This window comes from Lithobates pipiens, unplaced genomic scaffold (assembly GCF_037356315.1).
Source record: "Lithobates pipiens isolate NorthernLeopardFrog02 unplaced genomic scaffold, aLitPip1_a1.2 Scaffold_19, whole genome shotgun sequence".
Taxonomy (NCBI): Eukaryota; Metazoa; Chordata; class Amphibia; order Anura; family Ranidae; genus Lithobates; species Lithobates pipiens.
In genome coordinates, this window is record NW_027507764.1 from 240,408,059 (window position 1) to 240,435,002 (window position 26,944).

Sequence of the window (26,944 nt, forward strand, 5' to 3'; positions counted from 1 at the left end):
TTTAGTCAAAGGCAAACAGAAGTGAAGCTTATACATTCTAGAGGGCTTAATAAGCAATGATAGTGAGAATTAGTTCGAATGACTAATATGTGATATAAACAGACATCTACCAGATAGTCCAAGAACTGCTCAAGTGAATTTGACTGCTCAAGAATTTTGACTTGCCCCTCAAATTCCAAATATTGGCGTAAAGTACAGGACATGGGCAAATTATTCATAGATCCTGGGTTACAGGTTTGTATCTTCGGGTGATTGGATACTGGAAAGCTTCTGCGGAAATGCCCCCTGGGCACCTTCCCTAAAACCCTACTCCACTCTGAAAATGTTTTGTAGCAAGCAATGCATATTAACAAAGGAACAGACGGGAGATTGTCCTGAGCGCAAAGACATGGAATTTACAGGCAAGTCAAAACTCCTTATTTTAATTGTACAGTACAGGACACAGAAAAAGTATTTATAGATCTTGGAACACCTCCAAACAAAGAATGAGAAGGGTAGTTAACATTGAGGCAAATAGAACTGTGCCATCAGGCCCAACAAGGGTCAACATATCAAACTTCAGAGTGCCGCTGCTAGAACTTGCAGCTGAATGATGCAACCACAGAAGATAGGACATCTACCTGGTGGAACTAAGTAAAAAACAGAGAACCAGGTGGCGGAATTACACAGCTGGGCTACAGACGCATGATATCAAAATGCCCAGAAAACCCACCAATATGGTGGAAAAGGAGCATAAAAGCGCAGGAAAAGATTTTCCCTTGACGGAGTAAACTCTAGTGATCAAATTTCTTACACATCTCGTGATTATGGACTTGGAAGCAGAGCGTACTGTGTAAGGTCCTGAAAACAGGACAAACGGTGAATCTGTTTCTCTGACAAAAGCTGTACCTTTCAGTTAGACTCTGATGGCACTGACCATGTCCAGGCAATGAAAAGAAATTGACTTATGATGGTTTGGAACAGGGCATAATGATGATAGGTCTATGTCCTCATTAAGGTGGCTGGTGGATACCACCTTTGGAAAAAAAAGGATGGTCTGTGAAATAAGATGGTCATGTCTGTATGAAGTATGATGAACAACTCCTTACAGAAGTGGGCCACCATTGTCTGACTGACCTGACAGCAATCAAAAAGTTTACTTTGTAGGAGAGGTCGTTATAGTTACACAGTCAGTATCCTGTACCTGGTTTGTCCGACGTGATGAAGGAGGCCTCTCACACCTCCAGCTCAGGGGCCCCTGGTAGAGTGAACAAGCAGCACAAGAGCGTACAATGGCACAAGTGCCGGATGGTCTTCGCCAGTAGTGATGATTAGGGCTTTAAAAAGTAGCAACATAAGTAGACCGACAGCAGACCACAACAAGGTAGGCTGACTGAGCAACAGCAGATGATTGCCTAAACAGTAGGCAGGAATGTGCGGGTATCGACTAGTCAGCAGAAAGGTATGAGCAGGAACCAGATGGACAGCAGACAGGTAAAGGGCTGGCACCAGCTGGTTAGCAAACTGATGTAGACAAGAACAGGTTGGTAGCAAGAAGGTAGTCAAGGCAAACTGCTGGGCAGCAGATGGAGGAGCAGAGGAGTTAGGTATACTGGGTCAGTAGCAGATAATCAGATCAGGTACAGACACAAGGACAGGACTGTGGTCAGGGTATAAGCCGAGGTCGGGAACAGATGAGTGGAACAATGGAATCAGAAACAGGCAGAAGTGGAGGTCGAGAACAAGCTGGGGTCAATTCAGGCACAGTTCAAGGCAATTCATATTAGTAACTGGTAAACAGATGCAGATAAAAGGTCACAGGTCTCGTAGGAATTCTGTAAACAAGACAGCACTAAACCTGGGCAATGGCGCAGCTTAAATAGCCTGCCTGGCACCAACTAACGAAACAAGCAGAAATTTGGCACCTCTTTGCCCGCAGACCTCTGAGGCACGACACAGGTCCCAGTAGGCTGCCGTAACAATCACAAAGTGCAGCATAGCTCACGCATGTGCAGTGGGATGCTGGCTGTGAAGCCACAAGGAGTCACAGCCGTCTTCCCACACTGAACATGCTGGCACAGGGAACCCAAAGACCAGGGTGAGGACAGCACTGGATCCTTGGACAAGGCAAGTGTCTTTTTTTTTATTTTAATGTCAGCAGCTACAGTACTTTTAGCTCCAGACTTTTATTTTTTTCTTTCTAGGGTGAAAATACTCTAAGGTAAAATCCTGAAAAAGAAAAGAAAGTCATGGCTAATCATTGTCCTAGTCTAGTTAGATGCAGTTTGACATACCCAAATTGCAGAAGGAGATGGTTGCAGGAGAGCTTTTAGACAGATGCATCTCATACTTTCTATCTGCAGACTCTTTGAAAGAAGGAACATCTTTTTAGGTACAAAGACTGAGACAGCAAGAACAACTGTACCCAAATTGTACCAAATTTTGACCTAGGCCAGAAACCAAAAATAAAAAAAGAAAATAATCTATTTACTAATACTAGCAGCTTAAGGTTTAAAAATAGTTAATGTGGAATGTGAGAGTTTAGTTCTGCTTTAAGACACCAAGACCCCTTTCACACTGAGGTTCTTTTCAGGCGCTTTCAAAGCTCTTCAAAAGCACCTGAAAAGCTCTTCAAAAGCGCTCAAATGTTTTACTGGCAGTTTAGAAGTGCCTCAGTGTGAAAGGGGCCTAACACAAAAACAAAGGATTTACAAAGTAGGGTTATAGGGGAGGTGCCCAGGGGGAGTGCCCTCAAAAGCTTTGCCAGTGTCCAATCACCTAAAGGTATAAGCCTATAACACAAGATTTATGAATACTTTGCCTTTGTTTTGTACAGTATGTTTAGGATATAAGAATGAAGCTACTGAATAGGCCATATATATGTAAAAAAAATGTTTTTTTTTTGTTAAAAAGGGACTTAGACTTAGGCATGTTTAAACACTGAGACAAGTTAGTTGTAAAAGATATACAACTGTAGTCGCCATACCGTTAAGGCACAAGTGATCACTTAGCCTCCTAATGACATCAGTGAAATCCAGTATTCAGAACCAGGAGTGGACACAGCATGCCTCTTATAGGCTTATGTGAAGTTGGAAGAACAGAGAGTACCTAAGCTCTGTCACATTTGAACTGCTCTACTGCTTCTAATCACAATTATAGGCTAAACGGACATTCTTTAGTAGCGGCCCCCCAGACCTCTAAAGGCCTGATGGTTACCCCCCTGAGTCAGGGAGAGCTGACATTCCTCCTTAGGGTGCAGGTTACTAGGCATGGTGGGTGTAGTACAAGATGGAAAAATGGGCGCCAGTCAGACACAAAAAAAAAAAAAGTTTTTCTCTTAACAGGGGAGAGAGGGTTGGGGCACAGGACACCCTTAGGCAAAGGCAATAGCAACTTGGCAGATTCTGCAGACAAAAATAGAACTGGGCAGACAGCAATACAGAAAAAGGTCCTTTAAACTGAATGCAGCGATCTGTATCTTGTAGCAACTGCTGTCACCTATGGCAACTTCACTCCCAGTATCCCACTGTAGATCCTCAATCTTAGCTCCCAGCTACCTGCTGGACTTCTCAAGCTTCACTCACAGCTACCCGCTGTACTCTTCAAGCTTCACCCACGCTACCTGCTGGGTTCCTCGGACTCTCAGCTACCCGCTAGAGTCTCTACATTCCCACTTACTTCATTCCGCATCCATGGCTAGTGAAGCTTCTGCACTAGTACTCCTTCAGAACTCCATCCCTTTGACACCTGCCTCTGGCAACAAGAGTGGTTGAACCTCTGGAAACTTCTTCTATGCCTCATGGCAACGGATTCCCTCGGGCTGAGCCCCTTTTACACGTGGCTAGGCCTCAAGCTTCAGGCCTACACCTCTGCTGCTGCTCCACACACACACCCCCAGGCCCCAGTCTGGGTGGAAAGGACCCCAATCACTTGACTCCTTCCAAATAAATAGACTATCCCAGCATTCTCTGGCCAAAGAACACGTCTGCTGGTTGGCAATATATTCACTCATAGCCTGAATTCACACCAATCATCGTAATGCCAAAGGCAACAGTGCCACCTTTTGACAGAAGAGAGAGACTACAATTAAACTCAAGCTTAGGAGAAAACCCAGCTGATCAAGGTTACAAATTAGCCAGGCTAGTTATCACCTAGCATAACTAAATTTACTAGCAGCCCTGTTTAGGACAAGGGTGCTACACTTTATTGGCTTTTTTCATGTTTTCCTGTCCTAAAGAATCCCCATTAGACAAACAAAGCTTTTATGTATGCATTGACGATTTACTAAAACTGGTGCATTTAGAATCTGGTGCAGCTGTGCATGGTAGCCAATCAGCTTCCAACCTCAGATTGTTGAATTAAAGCGGGAGTCCACCGGGACTCCGCGTTTTTTTTTTTTTTTAAAAGCCAGCAGCTACAAATACTGCAGCTGCTGACTTTTAAAATAGTGACACTTACCTGTCCAGCGCGCCCGCGATGTCGGCACCCGAAGCCGATCGCTAGGTCGTCTGTCGGGTCCTGCCGCCGCCATCTTGGGTATGGGAATCAGGAAATGGAGCCTTTCGGCTTCATTTCCCGGTTCCCTACTGCGCATGCGCGAATTGCGCTGCGCAATAAGGACGCTCCCCGCTGCCTCTGGGAGCTGTGTGTTTCCCAGCAGGCAGCGGGGCACTTGCGGGAAGGGGCGGGCACTTGCGGGAAGGGGCGTAAGTTACGCCCCTTTCCGCAGAGAGCTGTCCCGGAAGTGGGTGCAGTTACCTGGATTATCCAGGTAACTGCACCCCCCTCCCCCCTGAAAGGTGCCGATTGTGGCACCGGAGGGGGGGAGGGTTCCGATGAGCGGAAGGTCCACTTTAGGGTGGACCTCCGCTTTAAGCTTTGGCAATGAAACCTGGAAGCTGATTGGTTTCTATACAAAAGTGAGCCTGATTTTGCACTCTCCAGCTTTAGTAAGTAAACCCCAGTATGCCTACTTTAAGATGCCACAAAAGTCCAGTATTGATAAAACCTGTATTGATCAAGAGCATGAGCCGAGTTTAGCAGAGCGTTCGTGCACTGTTAGAGCTCTGCTCCATGGAGAAGAAAAGCTTCTGAAATTGAATAACCTGCGGTAATTCCTTCATAAACTTTCTTCTATTAACCCTCAGGATACAGGGCATTGTGGGAGACGAAAATGGTGCTAGGAGGTAGCCGTATGCAGGCTAAGAAATCCACTAGGCACAGGCGCGTACTGTAGCTAAAATGGCGCCGGTCCCCTCTACCTCAAACACCTCAGGGCACTCAAACAAATATCACCAGACTCTCAAGGCGAGTCAGAAACAGAAATAATCCCCTCACAAGTTACTTCTCAAGACTCCTCTGCTCCCCAAGCTCTCTAAAAACAATTTGAAAGACTGCTCCATAAAGCATTAAAACAGACATCTGAACACATTAATAGCAGTCTGACTAAAGAAATAAGAGAGCTGGGCAATCGTACAGCAGCATTAGAGCTCAATGTAGAAGAAATAGAAAATACTGCTCAAGATTATATAACTGAACTTGAAAATATAAAGGAAGAGAATCTAATACTACAAACTAGATTAGAAGACTGAGAACAGGCCCAAATTTGCGCATCAGAGGTATTCCAGAAAGAATTACCGACATTCAATCTACTGTAAACGCTTGATTTCAAGAACTCCAACTGGCTATACCAATTGAATGTCTTGAAAAGGACAGAGTTCACTGTGCCCTCCTAAAAAAAAAAAAATAATAATAATAAAAATGGATGGTCCACCACGCGATATAATCGCAAAGTTACATTATTATCGAACGAAAGAACAACTTCTGGCTGCAGCCCGTGACAAAAACACTCTGTCCTTTCAGGGTTACAACTACCAACTTTTTGCTGACTTGCCTCAATTAACCATATCCAAAAGGCATGCAATGAAACCCCAGTTATTAGAATTGCAACGTAACAGCATCACCTACCAATGGGGTTTCCCATTCTCCATTCGTTTTGCTTATCAAGGCTCAAAATACGTATGCAGATCCTCTGAAGAATTACAACAGACTCTACATGAGCTTCACCTGACTGATGCGTCATCCACCACACATACTTCAACGCAGGAGATCAGCCACTTCTCGTCCTCCACACAACCCATCCCGATCCGGGGGATTTGGATACCCTCTACTGGATCAAGAAGACTCAATGGACTGATTACGTAAAACTCCCCTGAACTCTATACCATTCTCATACTTTGTGAGAAACATCTGAAAGGCTATTAACTGGCTTAATACAGCATATTTTTGTAATATTAACTATGCTATATACTTGAAATTTTACAGGCAACACTGTGATTTTTTTATTTTTTTGGCCATTTTTGGAAGCTTTCTTCCTTATCACAGGCAATTCTTGAACCTTATTACAAGCTTATTTTATTAGAACAGTATCTTACCTCATTTGTTTTTATTTTTATTTATTTTTTTACTTTTTCGCCTCTCCAGAGCGCTTAAATCTACCAATCACTCACAAATCAATCAGACTCAAATTGTCAAAGGATATCCACACTAGTAATCCTGTTAAAATAGTTCACAAATTTCAATCCCATCTAGTTTCTTTATATAAAGGCAGCACACTATTTTAATCCCACTAAAGCTGACACCTTCTTCTCCAATATTAAATTACTTGGGTTAACACAGACCAAAAAAAAAATCAACTTGACAAACCCATACTAGTAGAAGATGTGACTAAAATCCTTAAAGAGCTAAAGACAAACAAGAAACCAAGTCCCGATGGTTACTCCGCCATATATTATCAAACATTTATAGAAATATTATCCCCGATCTTGGCTGAAACCTTTAATATTCTATCAAAAGATCACTCAGACAAGAAACTTTAACAGCAACCATCTGCATGATCCCTAAACCTCACTCTGACGACATCTCTCACATAAATTATCACCCTATTTCCCTTCTAAACCTTGACGGAAAAATCTTAGCATAAATTTTAGCAACTCGCCTTAAGAGAATCATTGGCAATTGGGTTCATAGCGACCAAGTAGGTTTGATGCCTACACGCCAAGCAAATGACAATATACGACAGGCAGCCCTTTTAGCACATATTGCCAAAACACGACGCATCCCCTCTTGTTTTCTTTCCCTTGATATTAAAATAGCCTTTGATTCTGTTTCCCAGCCTTACTTACACTATTCTTTACAGAAATGAGGCTTTGGACCTCACTTCATGCGATGGATTGCTGCACTATATGATAAACCCTGGGAATATGTAATTTACGAAGGTTATAAATCAGATTCTTTTAATATTTTATATAGAAAATGGCACCTGTCAGGGAAAACCCCCCCTTCCGGAAAGTCATTAGGTTACACAAGTTTGTCACTTCTTCATCCTTTATCCCATTTCCAACTCTATGCGAAACCTATGGCCTGCCACAATCAAAACTGTTCAGATATCTTCAAATTAAAAACTTCTTTACACCAAACACTAACTCTGACACTCTCCTGACCCAATTCTCAAACTTGAATCAATTTGTAATGGTAATCCTCATATTAGAGAGCTGATCATCTCCTCTTATATTCACAACTTTTAGTTAACTCCAACACAGAGAAACCTTCTTACAAACAAAAATGGGAAGCAGACCTTGGCCATGCTCTTAGATCTGGATGGTAACTAAATCATCCTCCCCTAATATTCTAGAAATGGAAACTAATTACAAAGTGTCAACTCGGTATCTCGTCCCTTTCAGAGTGGCCAAATATATACCTTTTTACTCTGCTCTTTGTTTTCGCGGTTGTCCGGACCTGGGCACACACCTTCATACTTTGTGGTCCTGCCCAACAGCTCAGAATTTTTGGAGGGATCTCTCTGTAATGGCCTCCGTAATGTTTAATTTGAAGTTATTACCTGACCTAACCATTTCACCATTTAATTTGAAGCCTCAATGCTCAACACACACTCAATTCAAACTTTTTGTCAGACACCTTACAACTGCAAAACAAACAGTAGTGAAGGAATGGAAATCCCCTTTACTTACGGTAGCAAAGACAAAAACACAGGATGCACAATTCTATGGTCTACGCTAAAATGGTTGCCATAGAACGAAATCAATTACCTATATTTGGGAAATTATGGCACCCTTGAATAAATCACCACCTGCCATCAACTTTTGATGAAAATGTTCTTTTGCCATGGTAGCTGTTCTACAGATAATCACATTACGTCTCGTGGCGACTCTTAGACCGATCAGATTGACTCCTTTCTCCTCTCTTCACTCTTGTCCTTTTTCGTATCCCCTTTTCCCTTCTTTATGATTTTGAAGCTCTTAATCTTACAGATTAGAACTCTCTTTCCCATGTTAATTATAATGACTTCAGTTGTTATAGTAAGATTACATCGTTTACATTATTCTCTTATGGCATTCTCCATCTTACATTCCTGTTTATAATCAATATACGTTTTGTATGTATACATATTTATACAGTAATGAGCTTTGCTCCTCTTGTCATAAGTCATTATATCTGTTAATACTGTATTAGGCTGGATTCACACCTATGCATTTTTAGTGCTTTTTGCATTTTGCAGATTTGATTTGCTATACAGAACATGTTCCATAGGAAACCACGTTAAAGGGACTATAGTGCAAATCTGAAAAATGCAAAAAGCACTAAAACTGCATAGGTTTGAGTCCGGCCTTCATGGGATTTGAGCTTGTGTTCATGACATCAGTTTGCCATTTGAGGTAATTCTGGCATCATCCAGAATTAATTTGCAGATGCATTTGACCTTCAGTTGACCTTTGACATGCTTTTGACATAATTCAAGCAGATTTGGGCTTCCATAGAACTGTATGGGAGTACAAAACCTGTATGACGTGTATAAAAACCCATCAACACAGGTCCTTATGAAGGCTGAAGGCTGCAGTAACCTGCATTCATCAATACGCTTCTATTTCTTCAAGAGACTACAATAAAACAAAACCTTACTTACTGTCGTGAACTAATAGATCATCCACAACCCATGTACTTTGCATGACAAATAGAAGGCAAATTAGTATTTGTGATAACTGGGGTTACCTTCACTTGTAGCCCAACAGTCACAACAGGAAGTGAGATGAAATCCCTCTAAAGCGAGGGAAGATTTTCCTTCTATTCCTATTCTGGTTACAACCCAATATTTGAGATTTTCTTTCACGTTCACTAGCAATAAAAACCTGACAAATGTTCCAATCCCTCTCCACTCTATCTAAAACTAAAAAAAAGTTTTGCCTTTAGTTGATCATTACTTAGCTGAATCAGGTCATGCATCTAGGAGGGCGGAGAAATTCCCGAATGGAAGTCACTGTAGCCACAGTAGCCACTCTTAAGCAGGCCTGCATTTCTCCTTTCAGCTGGTTATATTTCATACAGGGGCATTTGTCAAAATTCGAGCAGCCAGAACCTGGAGCAGTTGTGCATGGCAATCAACTGTCTATTTTTCATTTTGAAAGCATGACTGAAGAAGCTGAAGATAGAAGCCGATTGGTTACTATACAAAAATGCTCCAGATATGATAAATATCCCCCGACGAATCTTGTGTGAGATCAAAGTAGGTCCTTTGAGGCTCCCTGGACAGTAAAACTGAAATGACGTCAGTTCCCTCAAACCTAATAGAACAGGACACATGGAGGAGCACTGGTTTTATGCAGCACTTTATAATTGCATGAAGTGTGTGGAGCACATTACACAGAACATTCAAGTACACACATTTTGGACACTGATGGACTTTTATGTTAACGCATTTTAATAGTGGTGAGATTATATTGCCAATTTATTATTGAGGTTTTCACCAATTTTGAGGTTTTTATGTTGTTTGAAAAAGTACTGCCTATCAAAGTTTATGTGAATTCTAAAGCTGGGCATCTAGGGAAGTCAGGAGACAGGCTTTCAGCATCACAACTGCAATCAACATCTAACTCCGACCAAATCCTTAATCAACAAATGCTAAATATATCAAAACGGAGCACACACACACCTTGTTATGGTGACATCTGGCATTAACCTTAGCACTTTACATCTATATTAAAATGGAATTTACTATAAGACTCTAGTTACACCTGCACTTTTGGTGTATTGCAGGTGTCCAGCTTTCTGATTGTTTGATATAGTTTCCAGGGAAAAGCACTAAACATAGGAATGATTAGTAACAATTATTGTAAAACATGTCTAAAATGTGTAAGCCACTGCCAATGCATTCCAAGATGTGTAAACCCAAGAGAGTTTACCAGGGTGATCAAGTAACCGCAGCAAAAAGTAGGCATGGCCAATTTAAATAACAGGTGTGTTTTCCCAATAAAATCAATTATCCACATAAATGCACCAATTCCCATACAAACATTTCATCATTTTCATGCAGAAAATACTTCCAATAGCCCACAGGGCTCATCAAATCCTCTTCACTGGATAACCACTCCAACCTCTACCAAAATCACCATACAAAGTCACATTTTCAACAGGTAGACAGAGAGCTCTGAATTTAATCTTCAGTCTCCTGCTCAGTGCTCAGAATTAGTGCTCTATTATTGCACAGGATGCTGCTGCTGTGAGGCTGACACTGTTTTAGACAAAAAGGACCTAGGATACAGTGAGGAGAGTGCAAGTTCCTTTATCAGTGCCAGTGGGGAAAAAATTTAATTTCAATCACTGGTGTCGGTGGGACAAAATCTCTATAAGGTAAACCAGCATGCATCGCATCAAAAGCAGACAACTGCCTGATTTGTGCCCGGACTGATGACCAAGTTGGGAGGATCCAGAGTCTTGAAATATCTGTGTAGAGCTGCTGGCTCCACCCTGACATCAGTATGACAGCAGAGAATGAATTTCTTGATTTCTTCCAGCGGGGTGAGCAGGTGACACTGTCCACAATATTTGATTAGTGTTGCTGATGATCAGAGGTAGCCAGGAGAGAACTAAGGCCCGATTCACACTGGTGCGGCATGCACTCCAACTTTGGGAGCACATCTCGCATGATGTGTACAAATCAAGGGTTCCCTGTGAGAACTGGTCCGACACAAGTCATTTAGACAAGGTTCCTGCACACTACTTTGGTCCATTTTCTGCCCATTCAAGATCACTGACGTCAGATCACAGTCAGATCCTTGTCCTAACCATTTGACTTGTAACATCCGACATGGTGATTACAGCAGCAGAAAAAGGAATTACAGTCACACTGGAATTGTTTTTATTGGTCAAAGGACAAGGCAGACTATCTCAAAGTCAGAGCAAAATCGTATCCTGTTCATTCAAGTCAGATGGAAGTAGGACCGATGTCGCAGGGCAAAGTAGGATAAGGCTGGGTTCACACTGGTACAACATATGCTCCAACTTTGGGAGCACATGTCGCATGATGTATAAATCAATGGTTCCCTATGAGAGCCATCTTAACTGGTCTGACAGAAGTCGGTCAGACTTTGGTCCTGCTTCAGCCCATTAACGGCTTGCTGACCAGCCGCCGCAGTTATACTGCGGTAGGTTGTTTTGGCTGTGCGAATTGCTGTAGCTGTACATCGGGCTCATACATGGTGTTCTCTGGGTGCCCATGTGTGCCTATTGGCCAGCGGGGGAGCCAATCAGTGGGTCTGCTGGACTCTATGGCCGTCGGCCGCCCGCAAACGTTCCCCAGAGAGACAGAACAGGGATCTGCATGTGTAAACAAGGCAGTTCTCCGTTCTGACAGGGGATCACACAGAGATCCTGTCTTTCTGCTATGCAGAAAGATGGATCCGTGTGTTGTCCCAAGCAGCCCACCCCCCAAACAGTTAGAAACACACTGAGGGAACAAAGTTAACACTTTGATCGCCCCTGATGTTAGGGAGAGGACTAGGCAGAAAATGTAATACATGTGAAAAACAGAACTTTACAGTTCCGCCCAGGGGGCGGTCCCTCTGGTAATAACCCCTCAGCCTGCTTCCTGCAGCTCAGTACATCAACAAGCAGTATAACTAAAACCAGTAGGAGGGGAGAGTGCTGTGTTTGTCAACGAACTTCAGAGAAAAAGATTTTACAGGGAGTACAAAAATCCTATTTTCTCTTTCGTTCATTGACGGACACAGCTCCAGTAATCTTGACCGTAGGGACGCCGCCAAGCAGTGTGATAATGGGGGGTGGGAACAGCTACATTACTTTACCCACAACCAGAGGTGCTCCCTAACGGGGTGTCACCATCTGAACCAACAGCATCAGACCTTGCGGCCAACATATGCATCAAAGTGCATTAACATTCAAAAAAGGCAACTGTCTCTTAACAGAAACAAGAGTGTAATATTGCAACATTACACGGTCGCCTGCAAAACTCTGCGGCCAAAGCAGGCATCAGAAGATGCGCTTACATCCACTTTGTAGAATTTTGTAAAAGTGTGAACAGATGACCAAGTCGCCGCCTTACACACTTGAGTGACTGACGCATGATGTCGGAAGGCCTAAGAGGTCCCAACTGCCCTGGTAGAGTGGGCCGTGACAGGAAAGGGGGGCACCTGTCCCTTCAAGGCATAAGCCTGGACCATGATCTGTCTGATCCACCTGGAAATGGTGGACGACGAGACCGCCATTCCTTTTTTCGGACCAGCTACCGAAAAACGTACAGAGTCTGACTTACGGAAGGGAGCTGTGGCAGACAGATATACCCTTAGAGCCCGAACCATGTCTAGGGAAAGGAGGGCCACCACATTAGGATGTGTTGGTTTAGGACACAGGGATGGTAACACAATGTCTTCATTGAGGTGAAAAGCCGAAACTACATTCAGTAGAAAGGAAGTTTGCTGGCGCAACACCACCTTATGTATAACGAGACAGGGCGACTTGCAAGACAAGGCCGCCAGTTCCGAAACCCTCCTGGCCGATGTAATGGCCACTAGGAAGACTACTTTCTGAGAGAGTGTTAAAGTGTTTTCCCTGATGTTTTCATACGGCGGTTTCTGAAGCGCCGACAACACTCGGTTCAGATCTCACAGGGGTAAGGGTGGACGCACCGTGGGGGACTACATGTCGGACCCCTTGTACAAAGGTGCTCAGAGTGAGATGCCAGAGGTCGTTGGAAAAAGACAGCCAAGGCTGATATCTGCCCTTGATGGTTTTTAAGGCCAGTTTCTGGTCCACGCCTCGCTGTAGGAACAGCAAGATGCTGGAACTGGAATAGGTGCGTGGACGCCACCCCATCTCCTCACACATGTAGATATAAACCTTCCACGTACGATGGTATATCTACCGAGAAGATTTCCGTGCCCTTAACATAGTGAAAATCACAGAGTAAGACAGACCTCGGTTCCTTAGCACCTGGCTTTCAACAGCCATGCTGTTAAAACCAGCGACGGTAAAGCAGGATGGAGAATCGGGCCTTGTGACAGAAGGTCTTCTCGCTTCATTAACCGTCAAGGAGCGTCCGCCACCAGGCGTACTAGATGAAAAAAAGTGTGATATAGTAGGTCTTGCCGCTGCTCCTTAGGCTGGTAAAAATATGTTATATTCCCTGTAAATAATAATCTTATATGAGGGGGAAAAAGCGCCTAAATTCAATTAGGTAAAATCCCTTGGACAAAAACGACTGACTCTGGGACTATATATATATCCTTATCTTACTCCTATAAGAATAAAAAAAATATATACTCTAAAGTGAAGGTATTCTTGTTTTTATTTTTGTGTGTTAGAGACTCGGCGTAGACTTAACTGTTACCCAAATGATCTTCTAAAACCTTTCCCTTATTTAGGCCTAATAATGACACCAAATACTCCTTTGTTTTAAAGGAAAACATTTTTTTGAGATTAATCTGTATTAGAACCTCTGAAGTTTATGTGAAACCCAAAAAACTTTTTTCTATTTAAATGTGCCCTTTATATTGGTTAAGTGATTTGTACTGCTAAATGTCTCCAAATAAAGCAAGTGATCCTAAAACCTAAAAAATCTAATTGATGAAATTAACAGACATGGTGAAAAAAAATTATAAATATATATATATATATATATATATATATATATATATATATGTATATAATTACAGCCGTGAATAATTAATGTCACCTCTGCCACTCTATCTTCATATATCTATATAGATATATGACGTGACTAGTGCTTCGGCATAATAAACAAAGTGACTATGTGCCTCCGTGAAAAAACGCAGCTGATATTTCAACACTTACATAAATATACCATATACAAAACCATAAAGTGACTAGTGCTCACAAAAAGTGACTGGTGTTCTATATAATAAACAAGCAAAAAGTGACTTAGTGCTCCAAGAATAGTCCCATAAGCAAAAACAGCTTCTTAAGCCCCATACACACTATCAGTTTTTCTGCTGAGTTTTTCCTTCAGATTTACCAACACCATATATAATGAGGTCAAACCTTAGGAGTTTCAATTTGTATGCAATCAGGCAGGCCCTTGCACTACATGGTTTTGGTAAACCTAAAGGAAAAACTCAGCAGAAAAACCGTGTATGGGGCTTTAGGGAGGATTCCTTTACATATAAATTGTGCGTGGTGATATGATCCGTGCTCCTATTGTCAATACACTCACCGGAACCTCTAACCCCTCTCGGGGTATTGCGCAGTCACAGTATGTGTCACTGTGTAGCAATTCAAGGGCTCCCAGGCTTCGATGCAATGGCACTATTAAGCATTGATCTCATATATTCACCAGATAAAAGAGAAGGGAATGCCCATAGTATAATTCCCTTATAGCTTCCCCTGGAACGTCCCAGTCGACGTCTGATGACGAAACACATAGATCTGCATTGCGTCACTTCCGGTTTTTGCTGACACAGCGTGTATGCTTGCTTTCGCTTGTACATTTTACATGGAAATGTGAGTAGATTATCTGTTACAATAAAAATTTGTATTTTAAAATGGAATTATACTATGGGCATTCCCTTCTATCCTCATGGTGGTTGACCGGTTCTCAAAGATGTGTCATTGTATTCCACTTAAGAAGTTGCTCGAGAGATCTTTCGCTTACATGGGCTACCCAAGGTGATTGTCTCGGACAGGGGCAGTCAGTTTGTCTCCCGGTTCTGGCGAGCCTTTTGTGAACAGTTGGGAATCCAGCTTGCGTTCTCTTCTGCGTATCACCCGCAGTCTAATGGGGACGCAGAACGAGCCAATCAGACCTTAGAGAAATTCCTACGTTGCTATATTTCTGACCATCATAACAACTGGTCTGACCTATTACCTTCGGCAGAGTTTGCTCACAACAGTGCCTTGAATTCTGCCTCCCGATTGTCTCCATTTATGGTGAATTATGGTTTCCAACCTTCCATGTTGTCTGACTCGTTTGTTCCGCAGAGTATTCCTGCGTTAGAGGAGCATCTCCGTGGTCTTCGTTTCACTTGGGTACAAGTCCAGGAGGCTTTGCGTCATGCTAATGATAGGTACAGACTCCATGCTGACCGCAGACGCCTGCCTGCGCCTTCCTACCAGGTTGGGGAAATGGTCTGGCTGTCATCCCGCAACCTCCGGCTTTGTGTTTCCTCATTGAAGTTTGCACCTCGATTTATTGGGCCTTTCCGTATCCTTCACAGGATTAACCCAGTAGCTTACGCGTTGGAACTTCCTCCTAGTATGCGCATCTCAAATAAGTTTCCTTATTGAAACCGTTGGTCTGTAACCGATTTACCACCTCAGTGCCACGTCCTCACCCTATTCATGTTGAGAACCATGAGGAGTATGAGGTACAATCCATTGTTGACTCTCGTAGGTTCCGTGGGCGCATACAGTACCTGGTGCATTGGAAGGGGTACGGTCCGGAGGAATGCTCCTGGGTTTCATCCTCTGACATACATGCCCCTGTCCTCCTCCGCAAGTTCCATAGACTGTTTCCCCTCCAGCCCGGTTGCCCTCCGAGGGAGAGGGTTCAATGAGGAGGGAATACTGTCAGGGCTGGCTTAGCCCTTCCTCCTCTGGGCTGGCCACTCAGCTGTTGGCTAATTGCCAGCTCTCATCTCTTTCCACAGTTACCAGCTGTTCCCGATGATGCTCGTCTGACCTGCCTATTTAAAGCCTTCCAGCTCATTTCTCCATTGCCTTCACGTTGGTCACATCACAAGGAACCATCTCCTGCTGTTTGTTTCAAGATTGGCTTGCTGACATCCCTCCTGGCTTCTTATCCTGCTTGCAGTTGCTCTCCTTGGAACCCTGACTTCAGGCCTGGCTGATAACCCGATCTGGTTAATGAACTTTGGACTGGCTGACTACCCAATCTGGCTACTGGACTCTGGCTATGCTTGACTACGCTTTTTCTTTTTACCTTTTTCCTTTTATTAATAAACAAGTGTGATTTGATTGTACTTCTGTCTCAGTCTGGTTCATGGTTCCCGACATATCTGTAGTTCGGTCATATATGTGCCCCGATGCACTGCGCTCACCGGCCGCCCCGGGAGCCCGAGGGGTATGTTGTGGTCAACCCAGCGCGTAGCTAGTGTCTGCACACGCTCGATGGCCATGCTGGGGATACTACAAGGATCTATATTATCCAGCATGTCACCCAGCAGGCTGTTGATAGCAGATCACAGGATCTTAAAATCTTGCACAAAAAGGCAAAAATAGAAAGAAAAAAAAGAAAAACAGGACCGATGGTCCCAACAGGGAGCTTAGGTCCTTCTTCACTAGGCAATACACGCTGTGGGAGATTAGCTTGTGAGGGATCACCTTTTCTGAATGAAGGTCAGCAACCAGGCACTTTCTTTAAAATCTGGCGGATGACAGGTTTATTTACAGAGGGTTTGCAAATAAAAATATAACAAAACAGTAAGGCTCGGTCCCCACAGGGGCGACAGGTCCAGGCGACTTCGCCGCCTGACCAGTCGCCCCCGTTCTGTACTACGGAACCGTTCTAATAGGAGCGACTCGAGTCGCTCCGACTTAGAAAAAAGGTTCCTGTACTACTTTTGCGGCGACCTCGGGCGACTTGCATTGACTTCTATACAGAAGTCGTTTTGCAAGTCGCCGCTGAGGTCGCGGCAGGTCGCGGCAAGTCGTGCCGCGTCCTGTGTGAACCGAGCCTTAATTAAATCCTTGCCGTCCAGCGCTAAACGAAACATTAATCTCCTCTCTATACAGTACAGGGCTGTTCCTGTCACCCAAAACATGAGCGTAGGCAAACTTTTCAGTCCAACACACAGAGCTCCTCTCACTCAGGCTCCTCTCCAAGTCTCCAGCCAGAGCCTCTACTGTGCTCTCTTCCTGGATATTTAAAGTCCAGCTGACTGTGGACTCCAGTGGACCCGAACATCCGGACCGGAACCCAGCGTGCCACAAAGGCTGGAAAAATGGGGCCGGATTCGGGTTTAGTCCCTTAATGGAACAAATGAGAGCTGAAATGTACCTATTATCGTGCATCTCACCTCGCATACTGTCACAATGTGTATACCAAGAATGGAGGGACCTCTGTGTCCTGTGATGTACTACAAAGGATTTTACAGGTAAGCGGTTATAAAAATCCTATTTATTATTGCACATCACAGGACACAAAGCCATAGTAGTTACTGTGGGATGTCCCATAGCAATGCCAACTGAAGGGAGACAACAAAAGTAGGGCACTAAGAGACTAGAGGACTCATACTGCAACCTGCAGTAAACTGCACCCAGATGTGATGTCCTCATGCCTTTTACATCTACTTGATAGAATCTGGTAAATGTATAGACTGAAGACCAAGTTGCAGATATGATCCATGGAGGCTTGGTGATGCACTGCCCAAGAAGCACTAACAGCCCTGGTGGAGTGCGCTTTAATATGAAAAGGAGGAATTTTCCTCTTTAAACCATAAGTTTGAACAATCACTTGAGGAATCCATTTAGAAAAATAGTAGATTTCGATGCTGCCTGTCCTCTTTTAGGACCATCTGGCAACAAACAAAACATTTGTTTGCAAATCTGAGAGGTCACTTTCAATAGACCTTGACTGCTCTCACCATATCAAGAAAATGAAGTGACATTTCTTCCACAGAAACAAAGTTCTGGAAAAAAATGAAGGCAGAATAATATCCTGGTTTAAGTGAAAATCCGATACTACCTTTGTTAAGACTTCAGGATAAGGCCGCAATTCCTTATGAACAACCAATACGGCTCCTTACAAGAAAGAGCAGCCAACACTGATACTCTTCTCGCAGAAGATATGGCAACCAAGAAAATTATTTCCCCCCCCCCCCATCAAAAGGAGGACCAAGAAAATATCTCGTACTGGCTCCAAAAAAAAAAAAAAAAAAAAAAAAAAAGCTGCTTCTATAAGCCAACAGGACTAAAATTAAGCCCCAAGGGTTCAGGGGTGACCAAACTGGAGGATTACCCCCTGAATAAAGTTATAAACCAGAGAGAGGGAAGCAAGTGGTTGATTAAAAGAAAAGACCGATAAGGCCAACATATGGCCATTGATAGGATTAGAAATGAAACTGGCCTTGAGTACTATCTGTAGGAATTCAAGGATCCTACCTATGACATATTTCCTGGGGTGCAAACCCCTGGATTTACACCAGGAGACATATGCCTTCCAGATTCTTGACTCTGAAGGCCGGCTTCCTAGCATTTAACCAAAGTAGCTACTAACTACTGTAGAACTACTGTAAATAGAACATCTTTGAGAATGTGAGTCTCAATAGCCAAACTGCTAAATTTAGCGTATGTAAGGTAGGATGGAATACTGGACCTCGCAAGAGAAGGTCTGGCCATAGTGGTAGGGTCCAAGGGTCCCCCCACTGCCATCTTTACGATCTTGGCAAACCAAGATCTCCTGGGCCACACTGGAATCACAAGAATCACCACTTTCCCTTCTTCCTTGATCCTGCGAAGAAAGCACGGAAACAGAAGAACAGGAGGTAACGCATAGATCAGTAAAAAACGAATCCCCGGAAAAAGTCAAGGCATCCATTTCGTATGCCATCGGATCCCTTGTCCTTGAGACAAAGTTCCACATCCGGAATGCCCCATCTTCTGGTATATCAACAGAAACATGTCGGGGGGGAAGGGACCATTCCTTCGGGAACAATTGTTGGGGACTCAAGTAGTCACCCTGCCAATTCATTATTCCTGGAATGAAAATTGCTAATAGGCAAGGAATAATGTTTTCTGCCAAGATAGAATGTAATTCACCTCTTTCTGGGCCGCACGACCTCGTGTCCCCTTGATGAATGATAAAAGCCGTGGCACTGTCAGATTGGATACTGATAGGACAATTACGCAGTTTGAGCGTCCAGACCTTGAAGACCAGGCTCTAGAATACTGACAAGGACATCACTGATTTGGACCATTTTCTTAGAACAGATGCTTCCTCCAGAACTGCTCCTCAACCCAGAAGGCTGGCGTAGGTTAACACCTTACAGGTAACTGGTAGAAAGGATTTCTCTTTTTGAACATTGAAGCTCTGACGCACATTGGGGGATAAATACATTAGGAAGCCCAGAGCTTGGGCCTTCTTGTTCCCAGTTGACAGGATACTGTTTTGCAGCAGTCTTAAATGTAACCACGCATAAGGAACGGCCTTGAAAAAAGCCACAATCTTTCCCAACAAATTCATGCAAAGCCGAATACAAGGATTCGTCTTTGACTTGAGTAACAGTAACAGTTCTCTAATGGAACGGATACTTTCCTTGGTGGGGGGGGGGACATCCTCTTTTGAGTTGTATCAATGATCAGCCCCAAGTACTACAATCTCTTTGATGGATTTAAGGAGGATTTATCTAGTATCACCTAGGTATTCCAGGTAGCAAACTGCGGTGACGAAAGCTTGGATTAAGCAGGCTACTGAATTGATCTATGAAGAGAAGATCTACTGGAAGTAGGCTAGTATTGTTAGTAGTATTAGTATACCTTGAGTCCTGGCTAAAGGAGGAGCCAGGACCTTTGTAAACACTCGAGTAGCTAGATCGAAAGGCAGAGCTACAAACTGAAAATGAAGATTTTCTACCTTGAAGCGTAAATTTCTGGTGAGCGAGGAAAAAACGGCACATGGAAAAAAGCATCCATGATGCTCTCACTCAGAATACGTAAGCTTTCATAGCCATGAATGGATAGAAAAAGCATGAACATATTGGGGGGCTTTTAGTGAACCCAAAGCAGAAGTGGGCTCATCGACTGCATTACTGGCAGTAAAAATGTGGAATAGACCAATTCAGTGAGTGACTGTAAACAACCTTTCATGCGAGCTTGATACTTTACATCAGGTTCTTCGGAAGAGGAGACCTCAGCCTTTTCCTGGTCCTAGAGAGAAATTTGCCATCTCTCGCTCCTTGTTCCTCAGTATGAGGGTCCTGAGCAATGGATCAGGGCCTGTTACGCTTAGTCCCACTCTGGGATGCGATTTAAGCATCAAACCTTTACTTATAAGCTTACAAGCTTAAAATGGTTGAAGAAAAAAACCTCCTTAGTAATACACAGGGCCTGCAGTGTTTAAGAGCAGCTGCAACACTTGCCCCTCCTGACTGCTCACCGTGACCAGCCATATTACTGTCTGGGGAGGATGCCATTTTACTGGGATGGATCTGTGACTAAATAAGCCTTTCTAGAGCCCTTTATTTAGGTGTTTTTACCCCACTTCTGCCATAGCCCGATGCACAAAGCAGAGGTACTACCAGAAGGAACGCATCCACTGCTTTAGAAACAGTTCAGCTCTGCCACTGCTATTAATGCTCAGCTTGATGCAGTAGTAAAATTTGTCAAAGGAATGCCTGTGTCACCAATCTTATTGCTCTTGTGTCCCTCCTGCAGCATAAATAAAACCAGACCTTTGAAAACCAGACCTTACCTCGCTGGACGTTGGGGGATGCCGCGCTAAGCCCCCTCCCGCGCCTACGGCCCTACCCCCTTTTTTTTTCAAAAAATAGCTTTTTTCCACATGAGCACGAGCCCCTGATCCTATAGGATCCACCGGGAAGAAGGAGGAATGGCGGGGGGGGGGGGGGGGGGGCTGCAAGCCGCCAAGCGGCGTGCTTTAAAAAAAAAAACCTTTGGCCCCCTTTCCCCGAAAAGAGGGGAAGAAAAAAACGGCACAGGGGGACGTCCAGTGGGGAGAGGGAGCCCCCCAGACTTACCAGAGGTCTTGCTGCACCGGAGAAGACAAACTGGCTGTTTCCTGGACAAACGTGAGCTCTCTGACAAGCATGAGACGTAAGTGCTCAATACAGCTCCCAGTGGTGACACATAGACATGACAAAATTTACTGATTTAAAGGAGACATTCATAAGAATTTTTTTTTTTATTTCTTAGAAAACTCCACCTACCTTTCCTGCCGCAGGGTTTTCTGTGGTAAACCAACAGACCCAATCTTCACACTTAACGGCGGGTTCCGTTAAAACTCAAGGAGCTGGGGATCCTCGAGGAAAATCACAATAATGGACCTGTAATAGCACCTCCACCAGTAAAACTTTATGGCCTTATTACCAACAAGTACTGGATCCCGGGGTCCAGCTCTCTAAAAGAAAAGCATTTACAGGCAAAACCTTGCTTCTTCGGATACGAGGCCTGGGTACCACTCAATTCGGCCAAAAGACACTTTGAATGGATCCGGTCTGCATGGCTATTCCCAGCAAGGACTGCTCCAATGGCGCTCAGCACAGCGCATCTTCACTCGTGACCAACACCTTGGGCACTGGCGAAAAAACTGAGGTACTCCCGCCAGTGGGAGCGGTTATACAGGGAGTACAAGTTTTAATTTAGGGCATGCCAGTGTCCATCACCTGAAGGTGGCCTATAACCAACATAGTAACTACTATGGCTCTGTGTCCCATGATTTATAATAATATTGGGGTTTTTTTTTTGTTTATAGCGAAAAAAATATATATGACAATTATTTTACATACTGGTAAAACCCTCACCATTATTTGCATGATCCAAGTTTTCTTTCCCAAAATAAAGTCTCTGGCCATGAACAGCTCCTGTATGGAATTGCAGCCTGAAAATGACATCCTGGTTTTCAGTGTAATATGATTTATGGTAACATTTGATCTGTAAAAGAAGGATAACAATTGTAACTAATCAAAAGTAGAAAAATAACACACCTGATTCCATTCAGGTTAGCCATTTTTTGTGGAAATTGAGATATACGTATATGGAACTGACCCATAATGCCCTGCACAGCCTTTAACCATGGTTTGAACCTCACAACACCTGAAAAAAGTGGGAGCTAGACAACCCAGCCTCTACCTACAAGTGGGGGGGGCTATGTGAGGTCCATGCTCCCCACCTCCACTCTATTGCTGCCCTCTTCTGGGTTTGGCATCTGCTTGCCTTGGCCATTCTAATGCAACTGATTGTGTAACTCACATGCACTACATAAGTTACATTATCTTGTCCCCTGACTCCATTCATAGCATTTTACAGATGCCGGAAATAGGCTTGGATTGTACACTGCATATGCACTACAGAAGATAACAGAAATTTGCTGCCAGAAGATACTTATAAAGCCTACTGTACTGAAAATCTTTACTTGCTAGCAATTTTTGTTTACCAAGATTAGTTCCATTTATGAAATAATATCTGCAGGAAACTCATTCATTTTCATCTGTTATTCCATTGGCTGCAGTTTTTTTTTCTATTGCGTTTATTATTATACAGGTTTTATATAGCGTCAACAGTTTGCTCAGCGCTTTACAACATTAGGGCAGACATTACAGTTACATTACAATTTGGTACAAGAGGAATCAGAGGGCCCTGCTCGTTAGAGCTTACAATCTAAAAAGGAAGGGGCAATTGATGCAAAAGGTAATAGCTGTGGGGGATGAGCTGATGGAGGAAGTAAAACAGTGTTAGTTAGAAGCAGGATAGGCTTCTTTGAATAGAAGGGTTTTCAGGGATTGTTTAAAGATGGATAGATTAGGCTAATGTCTAATGCTAATTTATGTCTGTGTGTTCCATAACTAACCATATAATTGCAGTTTTGTTTGAGTAGTGGGTCTTTGTAGTTTCCACAAAGCTGTTTACACTAGCACTGAAGAATATTAGCACTTAGTAACCTAACAGCAGCACCAGTATGAAAGTGTTAAAACAAAAAAATCAAAAGCAGTTAGGAGTTACATCTCTCGGGTATAGGTGAATGGGTGGGTAAAAATTGGGCAGTGGCACCAGATTTGACCAAGAGAAAGAAAAAAAGGTTCCAGGAAGTATGTTGGTGCTTTGCAACACCAGGACTTCTTACACAAGCTTAAGCAGCAGCATGAAAAATGTGGTCAGCATCTTATCTTTTCCCTTAACAAATTCAAATTTTAAAAGTTTCAAAATAAGGATTCACAGGATGAGGACAATGAGAAGGAAGGAGTAGAATTGACAGAGTGGGTAACATCCATCAAACAGGCATCGCCTTTGCTTCACCCTTAACAGCAAACAAAGATTTACCCAGTGTATAATAACAATTAATGCCATTGCTGCCTGGTTTGGCTTAACCAGTTGCTGGTGACATGGGTACCCTGTTGTTGACCACGTGGTCTAATGAGAGGAATGCATTTTGCTCCATGATTGTGGAGGACAGGAATGGCCTTCTGAGAACAATAATACAATTAAAAATAAATATATTAATAAACATCTAAAATAAAAAAAGACAATAGTTAGAGAAAGATATTTATGGTGGCTGAGTTTCTGCCACTGTGGTGCTGCAGAGGCAGGAACTGTAAGAACGCTGTTTCTATTAAGTGATATGGGAAAAGCTGCAGTGTCAGGAAGTTAAAACTGGCATTCTGATGCTGCGCATAGGGTAGGTTACAAAGAAACTTATTTCCATCCCAGTGACTGGGGATGAAAACCTGATTATGACAGTTTTTACCTAAGCAGAGCCCAGTGAAACATATACATACCACATACTTAGGAAAACTCTTTAAGGAGTTATTTGGGACAGGATTGCACCAGCAGATGTATCTCAATCCTGGACCAGTAAATGCTCTGCAGCCAACTCAGTGAACCAGGGGTCTAAAGAGTTCCCAAAGTCACATTACAGGCTGGTCCCACATATTCATCATAAAAAGGGGTCCAGGTACAACTTTCATGGCTATGCCAAGTACAGGCCAATCTAGAAAAATTGAATAAAAGAACACTCCTGTCTTAGCAGTAAATTGAGAAGCTTGACTTAAGAAAAAAATTATTTTTTCATCATACTTACCTGTAAAATCCCTTTCTTACATACATCATGGGACACAGTGTTAGGCCAATATTCATTACCTACTGGGTTATATACCATCTCTAGGTGAATGGACATTGGTAGACAAAGTCTTAGACAGGAAATTATCCCCTATATAACCCCTCCTATACAGGAAGCACATCAGTTTTGTAGCAAGCACTGAATCCTCAAAAAAGAGGGGAGGGATCTCTGTGTCCCATGATGTAGTCAAAGAAAAAGATTTTACAGGTAAGTATAAAAATCCAATTTTCTTTTTCTTACATCATGGGACACAGAGTTAGGCTAATTCTATGCTATTCATTACCTACTGGGAGGTCCCAGAGCAAAAGCCTCGAGGGGAGGAAAACATTCTGCCAAAAAATAGCCATTAGACCTTATATGGCAGCCCGCAGTACACTGCGGCTGAAAGCCGAATCTTCGGCTGCTCGAACATCCACTTGATAAAATTTTGTGAATGTATGCACTGAAGACCAGGTAGCAGCCTTACAAATCTAAGCCACAGATGTCTGATGGTGCAAAGCCCAGGAGGCTCCTACACCCTTGGTAATGAGCTCTCACCATAAAGGGAGGAGCTTTACGTTTCAGACCCTAGGCCTGAATGACCAATTGACGGACTCAGTTGGCAATGGAAGATGCCTGCCCTTTCTTGGGTTCTTTGGGTAAAAAAAAAAAAAAAAAAAGTCTAATCCTCGCATCTCCGCAGATCTAGACAACTAAACCTTGACTGTCTGGACAACGTCCAAGGAATGCAGTCTTCTCTCTACCGCCGAACGAGGCTGAGAGAAAAAAGACGGCAAAATAATGTCCCATAGGTGATTTAATGGGGGGAAGTAAATGAGTTGCCACCTGCATAAAGGCTTGGAACAGCGAATGGGAGGCTAAAGGCTTTTGGAAGAATACTGACAGGGCCAAAATCTGACCTCTGATTGTACTCAAAATCTGATTTTCACAGCTGATTGTAGAAAAGAGAATTCTCCCATTCACGTATTTCAGAGGATGTCAATTTCTGGCTTCACACCACACATTACAAGTCTTCCAGACCCTATAACAGATCTTCCTAGTGACAACTTTTCTAGCATTCACTAGGGTAGATACCACTGGTCCCGAGATGGCACAGTCCTTCAACACCCTGGCTTCAATAGCCATGCCGTCTAATTTAGAGACTGTAAATTGGGGTGGAATATAGGACCTTGAGACAGTAGATGGGGGCGACATGGAAGGGTCCATGGCCTGTCTATTGTCAGTCTCACAATCTCCGGGAACCAGGGCCTTCTAGGCCAGGCTGGAACCCCCTCTTCCCGAATCCTGCACAACAAATGTGGAACGAGGGATCGGGGAAAAAGCATAAACCAGGGGATTATTGGCTCCATTGAACTACCAGAGCATCTGCTCCAATTGCCAGAGGATCCCTTGTTTAGGACACAAACTGCTGTGGCTTGTTGTTGAACCTGGATGCCAATAGGTTGACCTCTGGCCAACCCCAACGCTGGCAAATTTTCTGGAACACCCCTGGGTGTAGGGACCATTCCCCCGGGCAGATCTGCTGGCGGCTGAGATAATATGCCTTCCAGTTCTCTACTCCCGGGACATGAACTGCCAATAGAAATCGGCACATGTCCCTCTGCCCAGGCTAGTATGTGGCTCACCTCCTTCAGAGCTCAACGACTCCTGGTACCGCCTTGGTGGTTTATATAGGCCACTGCAATGGCATTGTCGGACTAAACCCTGATAAGGCAGTCATGAAAGCTCCACTGTCCAGGACTGTAGCCAGACATACAGCCTGTAATTCAAAGACGTTGATGGGCAGGATCTGTTCTGTCCTTGGCCATTTCCCCTGAGCTGTGAGCCCCTCTAGGGTCACGCGCCACACCAGCCTGAGAGACTGGCATCTGTGGTCAGTACTCTCCAAGTTAACAGGAGGAAGGATCTTCCCTTTCGCAGGTTCTGATCCTGCAACCACCAGTTTAGGTTTAAGCGTGCCTGAGAAGATAAGAATGTTGGATAATCCAGGGCTTGTCCTCTACTGTTCCAAGCTAACAAGATGTCTTGATGTATAGGCCTGGAATGGAACTGGGCCTAGGGCACTGCCTCGAAGGAGGACACCATCCTTCCTAGAAGACTCATACAGAGCCGAAAGGAGGGTTGTCTGGTGACCCTCATCTGACGCACCTGATCAGAGCACAGAGCCTTATGGGTGGCAAAAATACCCTTGCTTGGACCGTTTCTAGGATCAGACCTAAATACTGCAGACTTTGAGCTGGTCTCAAGGCTGACTTTTCTGTATTTATGACTCAGCTTAAGCTTTCCAAATACCGCACTGTGCAGGTTATGCTCTGTTCTAGAGTGTTGTGAGTGATCTCTGAGCATGAGGTCATCCAGATACCCAAGCACCAAGATCTCTTGGGCCCTTAAAAGACCCAGTACTGGTGCTAGGACCTTTGTAGACACCCGGAGAGCTGTGGCAAGCCCAAAGAGTAGAGCCACAAACTGAAAATGACATTCCTCTACTGAAAATCGCAGGAACCTCTGATGAGGCTGAAAGATAGGTACCTGTAAATATACATCCTTTATATCGATGAAGGCTAGAAAGTCTCCCATCTGGTGCGAGGATACAACTGAGCGGTCGGACTCCATCCAAAAGGACTGGATTAGCAGATACTGGTTTAGGGATCTTAGCTCCAAAATGGGCCTTGTGTCCCCGTTTGATTTTTGAACTGTAAACAGGTTCGAATAAAACCCCACACCCCTTACAGCTACAATCACTCCTTAATGCAATAAATGATGTAGTGCCTGAAACAGTAAGTTTCTTCTTGGAGGATCCGAGGGAACACTGGATCTTAGAAACCTCTG

The 26,944-nt window shown here is 43.7% G+C and overlaps 1 protein-coding gene across 3 annotated transcripts in view; it reads right to left on the reverse strand.

The window, feature by feature from the left end:
• TNS3 (tensin 3) overlaps nt 1-26,944 on the reverse strand; it is a 457,447-nt gene that overhangs the window by 210,144 nt on the left and 220,359 nt on the right. For all 3 annotated transcript variants that reach the window (XM_077491841.1, XM_077491842.1, XM_077491843.1), the window contains one exon: nt 21,804-21,933. In XM_077491841.1, coding sequence (XP_077347967.1) covers nt 21,804-21,933 — 130 coding nt within the window. The remainder of the gene's footprint in view (nt 1-21,803; nt 21,934-26,944) is intronic.